Below are 18,851 nucleotides of genomic sequence, written 5' to 3' on the forward strand. Positions count from 1 at the left end.
ATTTTATTAACCATAGCTTTAAATGTGAATATTGTTGGTTAAATTTTACTGTGACTGTTACTGACATTGAATGAAACAACAATTTTATCATTACCAGCCACAATTTTTCTATTTACATGATGTGTTTCAGAGGTTTAAACCTCCTTCACCATTAATATGACAATGCAGTCTTAACACAACATAACGTTTGATGTTAACAGACATAAATCCACCTGGTAATGGGGTTTTAAATCTCTGAAACTTATCATAGAAATCAGGAAAATTGTTGTTTCAGTCAGTAAGCGTTACAATCAAATCACAGAAAGCAATACTTCCTGACTCTTCTGGAAATACACAAAACAAAGAATTCTGGAGGTGGATAACTTATGTTCAATACAGTAATTTCAATGTTTGTTGAATAACTCACACATCAGTGCTGGAAAACACTGTTCAGAAGTTCAAGTGGAAAACACTGAGATACAAACCATGCTCTTGATGCACTCATATGCCCTCAGTTTACTCACATGAAACACAAAGGTCAGTTTAATGATGAGCAGAGACAGTTTTACATTAGTAGAATTATATATTAATACTTTCAACTGCTGATGGGTGTTGATATATATCAACGGGGACAGGTGGAAATGTGTGCCCTGACCAGGACTGGAACCAGGGATCTTCTGCTTACATCGCAAATGCTCTGTCCATCTGAGCCACCGAAGGCACAGAGGATAGTGCAACTGCAGGGACTATCTTGCACTTGCCTCCTGCGAGACCCACATTCTCACCATATATGTCCACACTCCACACACTACATTCGTAGTGTCATTACCCCCGGTCAGGGAACACATTTTCACCTGTCCCCATTGATATATATCAACACCCATCAGCAGCTGAAGGTATTAATATATAGTTCTAATTTCATTCTAGATGGCTGCAGGTCATCAATGGTGACTGTTCTTTCGGACATGTCCGAAAGAACAGACACCATATCCATATAAGTATATAGTTCTGATAATACTGGACATGACCTTCTTCTTCTATGTGGATGCACACATATTACCCAAACTAGTACAGGACTTGGTAAGAATGTCTTCCATGAGTAATGAGGGTGTTGGGTAGGGACACTACAAATGTAGTGTGTGGACATATAAGGTGAGAATGTGGGTTTCACAGGAGGCGTGCATGAGATAGTTCCTGCAGTCATGCTGTCCTCTGTTCACTCAGTGGCTTAGCTTGATAGAGCATCCCAGGTTTGAGTCCCAGTTGGGGCACACAGTTTCACCTGTCCCGTTGATATACCGGGTGATCAAAAAGTCAGTATAAATTTGAAAACTTAATAAACCATGGAATAATGTAGATAGAGAGGTAAAAATTGACACACATGCTTAGAATGACATGGGGTTTTATTAGAACAAAAAAAAGTTCACAAAATGTCCGACAAATCGCGCTGGACAGCAAAACTGCTACCGTGACTGGTGAGAGGTACACCAATATGTTACACAATCGCATCATCCCCAGCCTGGCTGATAAACACCTGCTGGAACTTACGATGTTTATGCAGGATGGCACTCCACCCCATATTGATAGACGTGTGAAAGATCTCGTTTGGTGATGATCGTGTGATCAGCCGCCACTTTTGTCGTGCATGGCCTCCCAGGTCCCCAGACCTCAGTCCATGCGATTACTGGCTTTGGGGTTACCTGAAGTTCCAAGTGTATCATGATTGACTGACATCTCTAGGGATGCTGAAAGACGACATCCAACGCCAATGCCTCACCATAACTCCAGACATGCTTTGCAGTGCTGTTCACAACATTATTCCTCGACTACAGCTATTATTGAAGAATGATGGTGGACATATTGAACATTTCCTGTAAAGAACATCATCTTTGCTTTGTCTTACTTTGTTATGCTAATTATTGCTATTCTGATCAGATGAAGTGCCATCTGTCGGACATTTTTTGAACTTTTCTATTTTTTTGGTTATTCCAAGCATGTGTGTCAATTTGTACCTCTCTATCTGCATTATTCCATGATTTATTCAGTTTTCAAATTTATACTGACTTTTTGATCACCCTGTATATCAACACCCGTCAGCAGCTGAAGGTATTAATATATAATTCTAATTTAGTTCTAGGTCGTTGCAGGTCATCAATAGAATCTGTTCTTTTGGACATGTCCCAAAGAACAGACACCATATTCATAAAGTATATAGTTCTACATTAGGTAGACAGGCAATCATTGTGCTGGCCAAGTACAACGAAGTTCAGATAACAGTCCAGGAGAATACCACTCTTGTAGGGTTGTTGCCAAAAGATACACCAGAGAGCTTGCTGTAAACATTAGTCATTTGACAAATAAGATTGTGGAGGTCTGCAACAGCCCTTAAATCTGCCACAGCTGTTTTGCCATGTGGCCTGGCACTGGCAGATGTGTCCTCTCAGGCAACATCTCTTGACCTGTCAGGCATACGCAGAATTACATCAAGTGATCCATTGCTACATCTGGCAAAATTACAAGATCCCACTCCCCCTTGAGCCATCATCTCTAAAAGACAAGGTAAGTGCAACCTGGAGCAAATGCTGGGGTACAGCTTTAGGTGCTTTCAGTAGTGGAGCCCCTCCCAGGTCCAGTGCTGAAGGGGCAGGAGCTGATAGTAGCTTTGACTTGCAACTTTCTGCTGATTCCAGTGAAAGCTGTGGGTCTGGCATCAAATTGGGCACTGGCTGGATGACCTCTATAGGAGTGATGGATGATTTCTGGAAAACTGGGAATGCCTCAGATCTCACCCTGGCACCAGACTCCACATCTTCTGTTCTTGGTCCTGGGGCTGGACAAGGTGGGTTGCCCCTGATGGCATGCAGATCCAGAGGTTAACATTGAACGAATGGCACAACTGACACCTTGTCTGCCATTGTTGGTCCTGGCAGTGAGTGAGGCAGGTTTCCCTTGCCAGTATGGCAGATCCAGAGGTGGAGCTTGCCCCAGATGGTTCAGAGATATCAGATTCCAATGCCTGAGAAGGATGCTTCAAGTTTTGTGACCACCAGGACCAACTGGCAGCCTTGCTGAGCAGTGATAGAGACACATTTTCAGCGATATGTATGTCTAAATGTGTCCACCTAGACAGAGATTCCCACCTCAAAGGGTGTGGTAACTTCTTCTTCTTGTAGTGATAGAGGTTGCAACACATCTATCAAGGAATGATGAGAGTGTCCATGTGAGAGTTCTGCCAGGCTTCGATGATGGGTCGGCATGACCTGGTAAGAGGATAAAGAAGTAAGCAGTGCAGAATGAGTAGTCTAGGATGGAAATAGTTTTTCCATCTGCAATTTAAATGTTTACACAAAATGTTGAGTCATGTCAGTAAATGCAGGATGCAACGTAGTTCTGCTGAGCTTGATCACATTCCATATGCAAAACCAGTGAAACCCAGTGGAACAAACTGTGCTCCATTATTTGTGACCATAGTTTGTGGGGCTCCTTCAATAGGAAAAACAGTGGCCAGGGTCTTAGTACTATTCTCTGTCATGCTCTGTTGCATTTTTATGAGGTATGGAAATGAAAATATGCATCTATTAAAGTCAGCCACATTGCCCAGTGGAATGGACCACAAAGTCTACATGCACCTGATCCCACATCTGTGTAGGCATAGGCCCTGGCTGGTAGGCTTGGGGTAATGCAGGTTTCTGTGTTTGATAAGCTTAGCATTTTTCCAATCCATATGTTTATGAGTCAGATTCTTCATTCTGGAAGTACTCCAGTTGTCTGATGCAGAAGTCAAAATATATGGGAGCATAGAACCTCTCAAATCATCAATAGACATTAACACTCATCTTAATTCAATAATAGAACAGCTTCAAAAACATTTAGGGCATGGCACTGTAAAAAGAAACAATGAAGTTCCAAGAAAACTGCTGATAGAAAGGCCTGTGGCTAGCCAGTTTTCACAAATTGGCAAACCTTCCTTAATAGAGGATTGTTATTTGTGGCTGCTGCCAAATTTCTTAAAATAGTGGGAAATCCTTTCACAAAGTTCCAATGGTGAATCAAAGTGAAAATAAATAGTCTTTTGTTTCAAACTTCCTGGCAGATTAAAGCTGTGTGCTGGACAGGGACTCAAACCTCTGACTTTACCTTTCAGAGGTAAGTGCTATACTGGCTCAGCTGTACAAGCATTACTAATGACCCACCCTCAAAGCTTTACTTCCACCTTTACCTCATCTCCTACTTTTCAAATTTCACAGAAACAGGAGAATTTTCGTGAAATCTGAAGTCTGGAAGGTAGGAGATGAGGTACTGGTGAAAGTAAAGCTGCAAGAATGAGTCATGAGCCATGCTTGGAGAGTTCAGTCAGTACTTCCCCATGAAAGACAAGGGTCCCAGGTTTGAGTCCTGAACTGGCACACTTTTTAAATCTGTCAACAAGTTTCAAATCATTGCACACCCTGTTTCAGAGTGAATATTCATTCTGGAAGTCTTTTCTTAATCAGATTCCTCATCAAGACCCATAGGCAACTTTAATAGCACATCTGTATTCACATGTTAGACCAATGTACAATAATGGATGAAACAGTGGTTATTTAAGAAGAAAAGAGCCAAGTGTTGTAACCTCTGAGATATCAATTCAAGCAAGTTTGGCTTCGGGCCAAATATGGACAACAGCTGTGGTCTGGGACGAGATGAAAATTGTTGCCTTACTGGATAATGTGGAACTTCTGGATGACAAAGACAACTGCCAATGACTCATTCCTTATCTGGGAATACTTTTTGTGTGCTGTGGTGAATGTCTTAGAGGCAGACACAATAGATCATCCACAACCATTTTGGTACTTCACAACAGAACAGCCCTGACACCATAGGGTGATGCCTCTGTGGCCTACACTAGCATTAAATACACTCAATACAAGACTGAAAGTTGGAGCATTTTGACAAGTTACATTTATCCTAGTTTTCAAAAGGACAGATAGACCTGCTGGAGATTTGATATATGTTCTTCCTGAGTTCTCCCTCATACTGGTATATCTTTCAGATTACTGACAGTTTATGGAATACTGGCAATAGTTTGTTCCAGAAATTTCTGGAAGACTGCTGGTGCATTAGCAGCACTGAAACATAAACTGTTATGTTGATAGAGGCTACTCAGCATTTAAATTCATTTGTTGCCTGCCTCTCAGGGTTTGCTTTCAATTTGTTTGTAATTTGTACTGAACTGTATGATCACTGTATATGTGTACATCAGGTCCAGGATAAGACTTACTTTATTTGATTTGGTTTCTTGAGCTTTTTCTGACCATAATGTACTCAGTTTGATAGTGTCCAGCATCCCCTAGTTTTCCATATGTGACATAATTTTGGCTGGTTCTGAAATGATGTATTTCTGATCACCAGAAAAAGTTTTAAAAAATTTTGTTGTCTTCCATTTCCAGTTCCTAATCCACACCTTCCTTTCACTTCAGTTCTTTGTGATTCTCCTACCTCAACCTGTCAGCCACTCCGTCTTCTGCGTATTGCAGAACTTTCTCAAGTTGTTTGTAGACTTCTGTTTATCATAACTATATCCATATGTTGGCCTGTATCCAGTCATTTTGTTTTGATCACCTGAGTTTATTACATGAAGATTGTCACTCCTGAAAACCTCATCATCTTTCCATTTAATTTCACCCACTCCTAATATGTCTACTTGTAGCCTTTTTTGTATTGTATTTATTAGTCATGTTATTTACAGAAGCATCTTTTCCATAAGACATCAGACAATTCAAGTTGGAAGCCCACTTCTGAAAGTGATTTCTAGGCATACTTATTTAATGATACAATAAAACAGTTTGTTCATTAAATATTTGTATAACACACTCTATAAATTTAAATATTCTCCAGTGGAGTAAAAGTAGTGATGCTGTAAATATGACTTTAGAGATTTTCCAAAGGTTTTGATGTCAGTAATAACTTTTATGTTTTCAGGAAATTTGTTGTAAAGTTTATCTCCCATGTGGAAAGCACCATTTTGGCACAGAGACATGTTGATTTGGGTTATATGTAAATTTTTGTTTTGTTCGGTAAAGTGTATATCACATTTTTTTTACATTTTGCCATCCATACCTGTTACATTTATTTTAAAGGATATAAAGGTTGCATAATCTATACACATGGTAGTGGAGGAACACCAGATCTCATAAACAGAGATTTGCAAGAGTCTCTAGGTTTGCATCCAAAGCAAATTCCAAATTCTAGTTGCCCTTTTTGTAGTTTGAAAGTGCTATTAGCCACTGTAAAGTTTCCTCAGAAAGTGACTCCATATTTAAGGCAAGAGTTAAAGTAGTCATATTATGCAATCATTTCTGTTTTGTCACTATAGCATGGTTTCAGTGTGCAAAGAAGGTAACATGTCTTTTTCAGTTCTGCATTAAGGTATTCAATGTGCTTATACCACTTTACATTGCTGTGCAGTCAAAGTCCTAGGAATTTAGTTTCAGTGCTGTTACTAACTAGTTCATTGTTCACAAACAATTTTATATTCTGGGTAACTGCAACTATTGAAAGGCATGATGTCAGAAAGAATTCCGCTCACAGCTGATAAAATTGTTGTTTATTAGAACACAACTGGTTTCACAGCTTGAAGCTGCACCATCAGGTGGACAATGTTAAAAGATCACAGGCATACCCATCACTTCCAGTCTCTGAATAGTAACTTTTGATTAGGAGCTATGGGGATGCCTATGATCTTTTAACATTGTTCACCTGATGATGCAGCTTAAATCTGTGAAACCAGATATGTTCTAGACATCATGTAGTTTATTTTGGTAGAATTGTGGTGTCATCTGCAAATATGATTGTTTTATGTGCATCCACATTTAAGTTGAGATTATTTATGTTACGGATCCTTGAGGTATTTGTTTATAGTCTGATAAGTGCTCAGATAGAGTTTTTAGATGGATATTTGTGTGCTTGATGCGCACTGCCTTCATCTCCCATTTTATATTCCCCAATTTACCTCAGATTCCCAGTGATCTAACATTCCAAGTCACCACTCCCTTATATATTTTCTTTGCTTTAATGTTATTTTCATCTCAGTTACTTTTATTAAGCCCCTTGGAGACTGTCTCCACTGTAGATCTAACAGGAGACTAATTTAGCTCTGGAAAATTTAGTCGCAGAAGGATACATCATAGATACAAATGGTTTGCAGTAGTGAGATGATTTATGTGCTAGCTTTTCCTTGCTTTCTCATTCTACTCAGATGGCTGGGATGATTGTTGCCATCTTCACCTGTCTGTATTTGCTGTATAGCTGTACTGAGTTTGTGTTCAGGTATAGTCAAACTATAACTGCTGCTGTCCACTTGTAGGTTAGTTTATTTAAGGTCTACCCCAAATATCTCATTTCCTCAGTTGCACCCAAATCTAGGACACATTCCCCTATCCACCACCTTAGGAAACACCAGATGCAGGAGAAAACCAGCAAAATCCCACATGAGGTTTCATGCTTAAACAATATAAGAATTTGAGCCAGCTAATGGAAACAAGTTTTTATATGCTTTATTTCACAAAGCACACTTATATTTTGCTACTGTCAACATCATCACCAACAGTTAACTGTGAGCCTGGTGATATTCTAATTATATTATTCACAGTCTTTGAACACAATTTCTTAAAGAGCTGGACAGTTAATTTCCTAAAGTTATGAACATTTTGAGATCTTTGTGAATATTACACCATTCTGATGATCTCAGAACTAATTATCTGGATACTTTAAAAAATATGTGATCAGTGACTATGAATAAAGTAATTTAAATATTTCAAGGGCCACTATTAACTATTGGTGATAGTGTTGCAATTAGTTGTGCCATTTCCATGGTATGACCATTTAATGATTTATAAAATAGTACAGAAACTTTGTGGTGCAGTTGTCTGCCTGTTTGTGACTTCTACATTTTACTGCATTGACCTGACGATGTTCATTGCTGAACAAAATTAATTATCTCAACCCCTAAACATTTTTTATCTAAAACTGTAAATAAAATATTTTCACCACTTGAATGATGTATGTGTTGCATGTGGAGAGCAGAAAATTAGACCAAGATCTGCATATACATGATGCAAAGTTTGTAAAATATTTTCAAAAATTGAAATCAGAAACTGAACTCTCCAATTGCTCAGGTAAGTGGTTGCTAATGTAAGACATTACAGACTCATATTGTGATACCTTGGTACGATGGTAAGAGAGCTGAGTGCAGTGGAAGAAAAGTTTCAGCTACACATGAATCAGTTACTTCTGGATTTCTTCCTTATAAGGGAACAAGGCACACAGTTTCAGATTTTGCTAGCGAATCTGTGGATTTTTTTTTATTTTTTTATTTTTTTTTTGGGGGGGGGGGGGGGGGGGGTGTTTGCTCACATAGATAAACTAATATGGTATCCATCATATTTTGTCCATGGGACATTTGTCATCTTCATATAACTCTTGGTGAGTACTGGCTTGCTTCAAAGGGACATAATGGTGTAGTCTTGTTGTCCATCCAACATCCACCATTGGGATTAATAAAATGTGCTCGAGCTATCACATGCCGGTGTGAAAAATCATGTATTATCATGACCATGCAAACAACTGAAGAAAAAGGAAATGTGCCAGGGACAAACCCATCAAATTAAACTTATGACCTGCTAAGCTTCTAGTCTCTTCTTGTCCAAACTATTTATCGTCCATGATTCACTTCCATACATGGCTACACACCATACAAATACTTTCAGAAATGACTTCCTGACACTTAAATCTATACGCGATGTTAACAAATTTCTCTTCTTCAGAAACGCTTTCCTTGCCATTGCCAGTCTACATTTTATATCCTCTCTACTTCGACCATCATCAGTTATTTTGCTTCCCAAATAGCAAAACTTCTTTACTACTTTAAGTGTCTCACTTCCTAATCTAATTCCCTCAGCATCACCCTACTTAATTCGATTACATTCCATTATCCTTGTTTTGCTTTTGTTGATGATCATCTTATATCCTCCTTTCAAGACACTATCCATTCCGTTCAACTGCTCTTCCAAGTCCTGTGCTGTGTCTGACAGAATTACGATGTCATCGGCGAACCTCAAAGTTTTTATTTCTTCTCCATGGACTTTAATACCTACTTCGTATTGTTCTTTTGTTTCCTTCACTGCTTGCTCAATATACAGATTGAATAAAATCGGGGATAGGCTACAACCCTGTCTCACTCCCTTCCCAACCACTGCTTCCCTTTCATGTCCCTCGGCTCTTATAACTGCCATCTGGTTTCTGTACAAATTGTAAATAGCCTTTTGCTCCCTGTATTTTACCCCTGCCACCTTCAGAATTTGAAAGAGAGTATTCCAGTCAACATTGTCAAAAGCTTTCTCTAAGTCTACAAATGCTAGAAAAGTAGGTTTGTCCTTCCTTAATCTAGCTTCTAAGATAAGTCATAGGGTCAGTATTGCCTCACGTGTTCCAATATTTCTCCGGAATCCAAACTGATCTTCCCCGAGGTCGTCTTCTACTTGTTTTTCCATTCGTCTGTAAAGAATTCGCATTAGTATTTTGCAGATGTGATTTAATAAACTGATTGTTCAGTAATTTTCACATCTGTCAACACCTGCTTTCTTTGGGATTGGAATTATTATATTCTTCTTGAAGTCTGAGGGAATTTCACCTGTCCCATACATCTTGCTCACCAGGTGGTAGAGTTTTGTCAGGACTGGCTCTCCCAAGGCCGTCAGTAGTTCCAATGGAATGTTGTCTACTCCGGGGGCCTTGTTTCAACTCAGGTCTTTCAGTGCTGAGTAAGATGGGTAAGATAGTAATTTCCCATAATTTTAAATACAGATAAAATAATATGAATACTAGTAACTAATATCATCTATGACGTTGTTCATTAGTCAAAGTTAACAGTTAGTGTAGCATGTGCTACCTTCTTTCTGTTTTTATATTCAGGTCTCTTACTATATAACTGAAGGTTCTCCTCCATCTGAACTCTATAGAATGAATTAATGATTAATTGGTATAATATTTTTTAGAAAAAATGTATTTTATCCTCATACACTGTTATTTTTAAACAGTTGAACAGTTCTGTACACAGTTTTTTTATGAACCTGAATCAACATTGTTTTTTTTTATTTCACATTAACATTGCAAACAAAAATAAACTATATCCTCAATGAAATTAGTTTGTTTGCCTAAGAGGAGATTAGACAGAGGCATCTAATGCAATATACATATTTAATGGTTGACAGTCCTTATCTACTGATGACTTTGTTTGCCTGTTTAAATCCCATTTTCATACTCATCACGTTACAGTGACTGTTTTCAGGAAAAAATCTAGCCTCTGGATATGTTGCTAGTGATAATTTTGGACATATTTTAATAGCTTCTTCTACCTGTGAATCAAGGTTTGGGAAGGTGCTTAGGTTCAGGGATACATACTCATTTTGAGTATGTACAATGTCTGGTTGCAACACATAAATAACTTGAATTGGAGACTGATGCTACATACATGGGCTGAATTGTGTCACAGTTAATGCATAAGTGAGTAGTTGTATATAAACAATTTACTATCATTCTCAACCATTGGTAAACATTCCATGAAAAGTCAGTAAATGCCAAAAGATTATATATCACCCATAGGCATAACTTCAACAGGAAAGTTGCTTAGCCTCTGTGAATGTAGCTTGTCATATCATGAAACTGCAGGCTGTATAAAATAATAATAGTAATAATAAATGGTTTATCTGTCCATAATAACTTTTACAGTCATGGACATAGTCTGTTTATAAACATATGAGCATTAATAACAATTTAAAAATAAGATAAATTATACACAACAACATTAAAAGTCTTTGAAGTACAACATTTATCAATTAACAGTTGCTTTAATTTTGTCTTAAATATGTTTCCATGTCACAGATTTGTAATTTTTGGTAGTCTGTAATAAAAATGTCTGCCAGCAGAAAATGGACTATGATCTTTTGCTCTTTTATCACTAAATTTTATGTGGTAGTCCTCTCTTTTTCTTGCATTATAATTATGGATTTCACTGTTGATTGCCTTATGCCCCACATTTTCTTTTACAAACAGTATAGTCCTGAGAACATACAATGAATACATTGCTAGTACGTTATGCTTAATAAAGTATTTTCTACAGGACTGACATTTAATAATATTAGCTATTATCGTAATTGCTCTTTTCTGGGCTCTGAAAGCTCTAGCCATGTATATCGGTGGTGGCCCAGTCAAATCTCGATACCATGTTGTAGGTGGGAGAGTATAATTCCAAAACAAATTTTTCTTAAGACAGGTGGTGCTATTATGCAAGAAAGGCATTAGCAGGTAGATGTTACATGAGATTTTTTTACACTTGTAGCTGATGTGCTCCCTCTATGTAAGAGGTCCATCTACTATAATATCCATGAATTCATGTTTAGCAGTTGTTTTAACTGATAACCCTGGCTCAGTATCCACTTATGTTGATATATAATTTAGCAGAAACTCCATCAAAATTATCTTGTCCTTATTTAGCATCAGTTTGTTTATGGTGAGATATTTTGTAATGATACTAATGTTCTCTATGTTATTTTGCACTGGTAACTAACTGTTTTGTAGAGCTGCAGATTATGTAGGAGGTATCATCAGCATAATTAAGTAGATTTGAATTTTGTGGAATTACTATATCATTGACATACACAATAAACAAAAGAGGCCCTGAGGGGCCTGCAGTTGAGAATTCTATATGACAATTTTACTGTATATGTCCCATATTTGTATGATACAACTTAACACATTAAGTTTCTAATTTATATAGAATAATAGAATGATTTACAGAGTCAAACACCTTGGACATGTCTAAAAAGGAGTCAATAATTTTGTTTTCATCTTGAAGTTTATTCAAGATCACTTGAAAAAATTTTGCTACAACTGTTATTGTACACCCACCCTTCCTGAAACCATGCTGAGAGAGTTTTGATTGATTGTACTTAGAGAAAAATGATTTAAGTTGATTAAGAAGTAGCCTTCCCAACAACTTACTAAGTACTGATGTCAATTAAATAGGCCTATAATTTTGTATATCAGTAGTTCTTCCCTTTTTATGCATTGGTATTATTTCAGTGACTTTTAAAAAGTCAGAAAATGATCCCTGACTGAAAGAGCTGTTTATTAAATGTTGTAGTGGCTTTATTAATCCATTACTGCATCCTTCCAGAAATTTGGCTGAGATTTTATCCCAGCCACTGGATGTATTTGCTTTTAAGTTGGAAATGGTTTTCAGGTTTTCCAATTCTGTAACAGACTTCAGGAAGAATAAATTACTGACACAAGTGAGATTAAGCACCTGTGGTGGGTCAGTCACATCCCCCATACTCATCTTAATACATTGGTCTAAGAATCTCTCACATACTTCCTTTGGATCACTCAGCAATTTTTCATTGCCTCTTATTATGTTATTGCACACTGCATTGTCACTCCCCCTGCTTTCCTTATTTACTTAACTCCATGCTGTTTTGCTAACATTATTGGATTGCCTCATCCGTTCTGCATACATCTGTGGCATTAATGTTTTAACTGCTTCCTTGTAGGGTTTTCTACAAGCTTTGTGTTTAGATTGGAAGTACTACAGTTTGGTGTCTCTAAAGGAAATATAGAAATTGCTCATACTTTCCTTTAATTTTATCACATTAGGGGGAAGTTTAAGATTCTTAGAACTGTTCTAACAGTGATTTATACATCAAAGACATGGAAAAACTTGACTCTATGTGTGCTAAAACTGGCAATTGATCACAAAATATGACACCTGCTCAGTACCACAGATATCTTACAAGCATTTTTGTGATGGTCTGTATTTCTTTATCATGAGTGTTGGTACAACACTGCTGTTTCATACAGTTCATTGACATATGTAATGTGTTGAACAGTAAGTATGTATTGCTTTCTTCAGACTGCCTCGAAGAAAACACCATAAACACCATCTGAATTAATAGTGTCCATTATGGATCTGAGGTAACAGTATGTTATGTTTTTACAGTAATAATTGGTAGCATTCAGTTACAATATTTATCCTATGCACAACTCTACAACACATTTCTTCACCAGGTTGTTAAACCTAGCTCATGAAGTTCATTATGCTTAACTAGTATACACACCATCACCTATAATGGGCTCCTTCATGCAGACAGTGGCGAGCAGTTTACAGCAAATAATCTTTTCCAATAAGTGCCCCTTATTATGACCTTCAATAAAGCTCAGTTGTTCATTACATTCTTTGGAAGTGAATTGCATCTCCCAGAGTACTGTATTTGGCATTGTTCCAAATGTGTGACCAGTATGTTACCATATCCTGGGGACTCTGTTACTCCAAATTACAGATACTCTAAGTACCAATCATTATATTGTGAAGTTTTGATTACAAGCTATCAAGAAGACCATTCTATATGATCTCACAATATGTCGCAGCTCCGATCAAAGTATGACAGCTTCACTATCAGCTTATTTAGGGAATATTGAGTTACTTTATTGTTCTCAACAGTATATGTTTTATGTCATATTTATATCATTTCTAATTTAATTTTGATGAGTTGTTTCCAGTGCTCCAATTTTAACTAACAACTGTATATAAAACTATAGCAGCATATAAGACCTATGTCAGAATTATAATAGTATTACTTATATATCTTATTCTTAATTTTGTCTTTTTTCCTGTGTTGTAGATTCTGTTTATTCCATTCTCTCTGTCATATCATTTAGTTCTTTTCCTGAACCACAAAATGGGTCAAATACTCAATACTTATTTGCTGTTTTTCTGTTCTGTCAAACAAAAACCATTACCATCTTTTAACTTAGTTTTGTGTGTCACAGGTAAATGAGCTGGAACAGAAGGTTAATGAAGAGCATGCTTTGAGGTTTTCCCTTGAAGTTCAAGTTAACAAAATGAGATATGAATTACAGGTAATTTCTGCTTTGTGATGCTGACTATGTTACTGGCCCATTTAGCATTTAGATTATTGATAAAAATGCTGTTGCCCATGTGTGATTTGTTTTACTTCATAATGAACCAAATAAATAATTGCCCCTTTTCATAGCTTTATGTAAATTTAAATTTGTTAACAGTCAACAGTTAATGGATGCAGATACTCTTTTTACAGCTACACAGTTTTTTGTTGAGACATCTTTAAATCATAGATCAACAGTATTAAAAGAAGTTTACGAACACATCCTTTGGAGTCAATGTTAAACTGTAAGTTCACTTTGCCTGGTTGGATAACAGGTGTGGATTTGTGACACACGAGTTGCAGTAGTGGTATTCAATTGAAAGACTTGCACTTGGTCATTGAGCCACATCAAAATAATTAATCTATGAAAGTTATTACCCAGAGCAGTGTAAAACATCCAAATTCCCAGTCGTCCTAAAACCTGATAAACCACCGTCACATCCTTCCAGCCTGTCAGCCCCACATCACACTTTAAAAAGATCATTGAAAGTGTCCTTACCTAACAAATCCATGAGCACCTTGCAACATACCTATCTGTTCTCAGTACCCAGTGTCACTTTCATCCCAACTATTCCATTAATGACTATATTTTTATCTTACTTACCTCATCACCCATGACCTAAATAAACATAAATCTGCCATATATATCTCCCTTGATATCCAAAAAAATTTTGTCTGAGTGTGGCATTCAGGACTGCTTTTCAGTCTAAACCTATGCACTCTCAGTTAATTATGTGTGACTTACAGCATGCTTCCTTCATTACTGTCCTATACTGCTAGTAGAGTGAAAGATGCAGAAGCAGGTATTCCATCCTACCTCTTTCCCTCCGTGCCCCCCATTTTTACATCTTGTGCACTGCATACATTCCCAGTGCTCAAGCTCTCTCCCCCAACCTACTTCCTGCAACATACCTATGACACTGCCTACCTAGCTACCTGCCAAACCCTCCAATTTTCCCATGCCTCCCTCCAGCATCACTTGAATCTCCTGCTTGAATAGTGTAATACATGGAAACATCAAATAAATCCTCAGAAAAGCCAATCCTTTATCTCTGGCAGCAACACTAGGTGTTTCCATCACAATCACCTTATTTCTCTCACCAGCACAGTGAAGTATTTAGGACTAAACCTTGATGAATACTAACATGAGGTGCACAGCTCCTTACCAGCCAACACATTTTTCTCTTCTTGCAGCATGTTTGGACCCAATACATTATTCAGAAAATTCAGTCCAGACACCCAACATTCTACCCACTAATCATGAATCCAAGTACTACATGCATTGTTGGTGTTGTTGTTGTGGTCTTCAGTTCTGAGTCTGGTTTGATGCAGCTCTCCATGCTACTCTATCCTATGCAAGCTTCTTCATCTCCCAGTGTCTACCACAACCTACATCCTTCTGAATCTGCTTAGTGTATTCATCTCTTGGTCTCCCTCTATGATTTTTACCCTCCACACTGCCCTCCAATACTACATTGCTGATCCCTTGATGCCTCAGAACATGTCCTACCAACCGATCCCTTCTTCTAGTCATGTTGTGCCACAAACTTCTCTTCTCCCCTATCCTATTCAATACTTCCTCATTAGTTATGTGATCTACCCATCTAATCTTCAGCATTCTTCTGTAGCACCACATTTCAAAAGCTTCTATTCTCTTCTTGTCCAAACTCTTAATCATCCATGTTTCACTTCCATACATGGCTACACTCCATACAAATACTTTCAAAAATGACTTCCTGACACTTGAATCTATACTCGATGTTAACAAATTTCTCTTCTTCAGAAACGCTTTCCTTGCCATTGCCAGTCTACATTTTATATCCTCTCTACTTCGACCATCATCAGTTATTTTGCTCCCCAAATAGCAAAACTCCTTTACTACTTTAAGTGTCTCATTTCCTAATCTAATTCCCTCAGCATCACGCGACTAAATTTGACTACATTCCATTATCCTCACCTTATCCATCCTCTCCTGCCAGATTGTAAACCAACTCCCATTACCCATTGATGAAATCCATCCAAAGATACGTGCTTCCATCCAGCCCTAGTCAACAATATCCACCTCATCACACCTCTCCATTTTCTCCCTCCTTGGTCCTCCCCATTAATAACTGGTAGTTGCTTCTTGTGATTTCACAGAACCCCATTGCAGTGCTCCTCATTGCACCTCTATCAGTAACATTTTCAGACACCACCAGCATCATTATTATACCATAGAAGCATCAACATCATATTTGATTACATTTTCACTTTTATGGAAATTCATTAAAAAATTTTAAAACTATAAATTTTTTTCACTTAAATATGTGTCTTTAAAATCAGAATTTATTTCACAAGTTTTATGCAGTTAAAAAATTTAAGCATGTAAAACCTTATACTGAAAAACATTTTTGTCTTCTGCCAACATTCCTCCTCATGGGAAATTGAAATATAAAATAAAAGAGAAAAAAGAACATTCATTTTAAAGGCTGCTGTTGAAAAGGATCTTTGAAAGAGAGAGTGAGCCACGCTGCTGGTGTGCAGCCAGTCCCCTATGTCTGGTGTGGCACTGACTGTAAGTGAAGCAGGCACTCTCATTCTGGACTCTTGACAGCAGTGCCAAATATGAACTCTGCAGTTGTGATAGTGCCAGCATAAGTGGACATACTGCTACATCACTCCCTTCCCTTCAGGAAGCTAGTGCTATGGGTATCAGTGGAAAAAGGTGGAATGCCAAGCTGGCGAGAGGACTGCTGCCAGAGATGGACTGGTGTGACTGAAGAGGGCACGAGGTCAACCCAGGCGGCTCTGCGGCAGCAACGGTGACATGACTGCAGCTGCATGTTAACAAAATTTTCTTCCATTATCAATGTATGAGGCATCACTTTTGCAGTGCTGCACAGTCAGCTGTCTCCAGCCAGAAGTTGCCTGTATGATGGCAAACCAGGTATGGTAGTGACACTGCACATGCTGGTGGTGTGGAAACAGCTGCATCAGCAGTGAGGGATGGGTGCAGCAACAAGAGAGGCTGATAGTCACATCTTAGTGTTATCAGCACCCATAGTTCCTAGGGTGAAGACACACCCATGGCATCTGGCCCCTGGAGAGGGGTGTCACATGAAGGCAAGCTCCCTGAGAGTGTCTTTTTTTGCATGCATCGTTATGGTCCTGTAGGTGCTGAGACACTAAGATAATACAGAGTTTGCTAATGAGTCTACCAAGCACGTTTTTTTATCTCCATCTGAAAGGTGTGCACCATACCCTCTGTCTCCCCATTTGATTGTGAGTGTAATGCTATAGACATGTGGTGGGCAATACTGTTGTGAACACAGAAATCTTGAAAAACTGCTGATGTGAACTGCGTGCCATTACTGGGTGTGATCATCCAGGACAACCCTTCAGTCACGAAGACATGGGTGAGAGCCTGAATCATAACTCCTTTGATGGTGGAGCACATGTGTGGGACATATGGGTAATTGGACAGTGTGTTGACCACCACAAAACACATAGACAGAAGGGACTGTGAGGTCAGTGTGAATGTTGACCCATGGGCCACGGTGTGAAAATTCTTGGCAGTACAGCCTGCTGTTCAGTGCTCACTTTGCACTCATAGATGATCCTCTCAATCACTGAATTGATGCTAGGCCAATAGACTGAACACTGCACAAGTACCTTCATGCAGATCACACCCCAGTGGCCACAATGTAAGAGAGCAAGGAAACAAGCTTGCAGCACCGATGGTGATCAACGGGTTGGTGGTAAGGGGGAGAGTGCTATTGACTACTGCTAACCAGTGATGAAGAAGGTGCTCAGGCCAACCATTGCATGCAAAACTGACCACCTGTCAGGGAACAGAATCTTGCCAGTGCTATGTGATGAACCATTACCAGAAGCTAATCCACTTCATACCACAAGTGAGTATGGATATGGAAATGGAGAACTTTGGCTTTGTTGAAGATCATGTCAGGTCCCATGGGCAAGTACAAGAATGCATCCACATTAGCATACTGTGCCATGGATCTGTTTGAATCTCATAGTGATACACACTCAGAAATGAAGCCCAACACTGGAGTTGTTGCATGGTCCTGTCAGGAAGTCACAAATGGGGACCAAACAATGCCACAATTGTCTTACGGTCAGTGATGAAATGGACAGCATACACAATGGTACAGCCTTCTTTCCTACCTGAGAATAATTTCACTAAGTTGCTGTCAACATTTGTTGCCAGACAATCTGTTAGCCTGGTTTAAAAGTACTGAGGCACAATGATGTCTTTAGCAACAACTTTATGTAGGAAAATGCTCTATTGCAGTCTGCTGACCAATTGAAAGGAACACCTTTCTTTGTGACACATTAAATGGATGCGTTATATCCACAGCATTGGTGAGAAATTGTGAATAATAACAGACTTTGCCCAGAAACGATTGGAGTTCCTTCAGGTTCTGTGGTTTAGGGAGGTTATCAATCACTGGTACATGATGCTTCATAAGTTTGACACTATGGTTTGAAAGAAGGTGACCCAAATGTTCAATTTCTGTCTGAAAAATCTTTGGGAAAGGCCATTGGTTAAGGGTGATGAGGGCCTCATATTCTTCGTAGCACCAAATTACAGTAAAATCATTGGTTTGAACTCATGGCAAAGGTTGTCTAATGCCTGGAACAAGATGGAGTCATAAACAGGATGCACATCATTCTTAATTTGAAAACCAAACTCTGTGAATTCATTGAGACCAAAAATGATTTCAGACATTGCTGTTTCAATGGCTAGAAATGGCCATGTGCATGACATGCTAGTTCTCAACATTGATAATAAAATGCCCTTGAACAGCAATCAGTTGATCACCATAACTGACCATATAACAACTGGTGGAGGAAAGAGTGGGGTGAAAATAGTGA

General features: G+C 38.4%; 2 protein-coding genes across 3 annotated transcripts in view; one reads left to right on the forward strand and one right to left on the reverse strand.

Moving 5' to 3' along the window:
• The window catches only part of LOC126299386 (uncharacterized), a 478,915-nt gene that overhangs the window by 410,020 nt on the left and 50,044 nt on the right, over nucleotides 1-18,851 (forward strand). For both annotated transcript variants that reach the window (XM_049991253.1, XM_049991254.1), the window contains one exon: nucleotides 13,843-13,932. In XM_049991253.1, the coding sequence (XP_049847210.1) occupies nucleotides 13,843-13,932 (90 nt within the window). The remainder of the gene's footprint in view (nucleotides 1-13,842; nucleotides 13,933-18,851) is intronic.
• On the reverse strand, nucleotides 16,631-17,388 carry LOC126298330 (uncharacterized). Its single transcript, XM_049989625.1, has 2 exons — nucleotides 17,174-17,388; nucleotides 16,631-16,850 (listed from the first exon to the last, which is right to left on the reverse strand). Exons 1-2 carry the CDS (start codon nucleotides 17,386-17,388, stop codon nucleotides 16,631-16,633), a joined length of 435 nt encoding a protein of 144 aa, XP_049845582.1.

This window comes from Schistocerca gregaria, chromosome X (genome assembly GCF_023897955.1).
Source record: "Schistocerca gregaria isolate iqSchGreg1 chromosome X, iqSchGreg1.2, whole genome shotgun sequence".
Taxonomy (NCBI): domain Eukaryota; kingdom Metazoa; phylum Arthropoda; class Insecta; order Orthoptera; family Acrididae; genus Schistocerca; species Schistocerca gregaria.

What these genes read in the sequence shown, in the direction of transcription:
- LOC126298330 (XM_049989625.1), bottom strand. Translation starts at nt 17,388, where the DNA reads ATGATTCAGGCTCTCACCCATGTCTTCGTGACTGAAGGGTTGTCCTGG. An exon ending in GAGATAAAAAAACGTGCTTG is followed by an intron (nt 16,851 to 17,173) that starts GTAGACTCATTA and finishes CTGACTGTGCAG; the next exon opens with CACTGCAAAAGTGATGCCTC.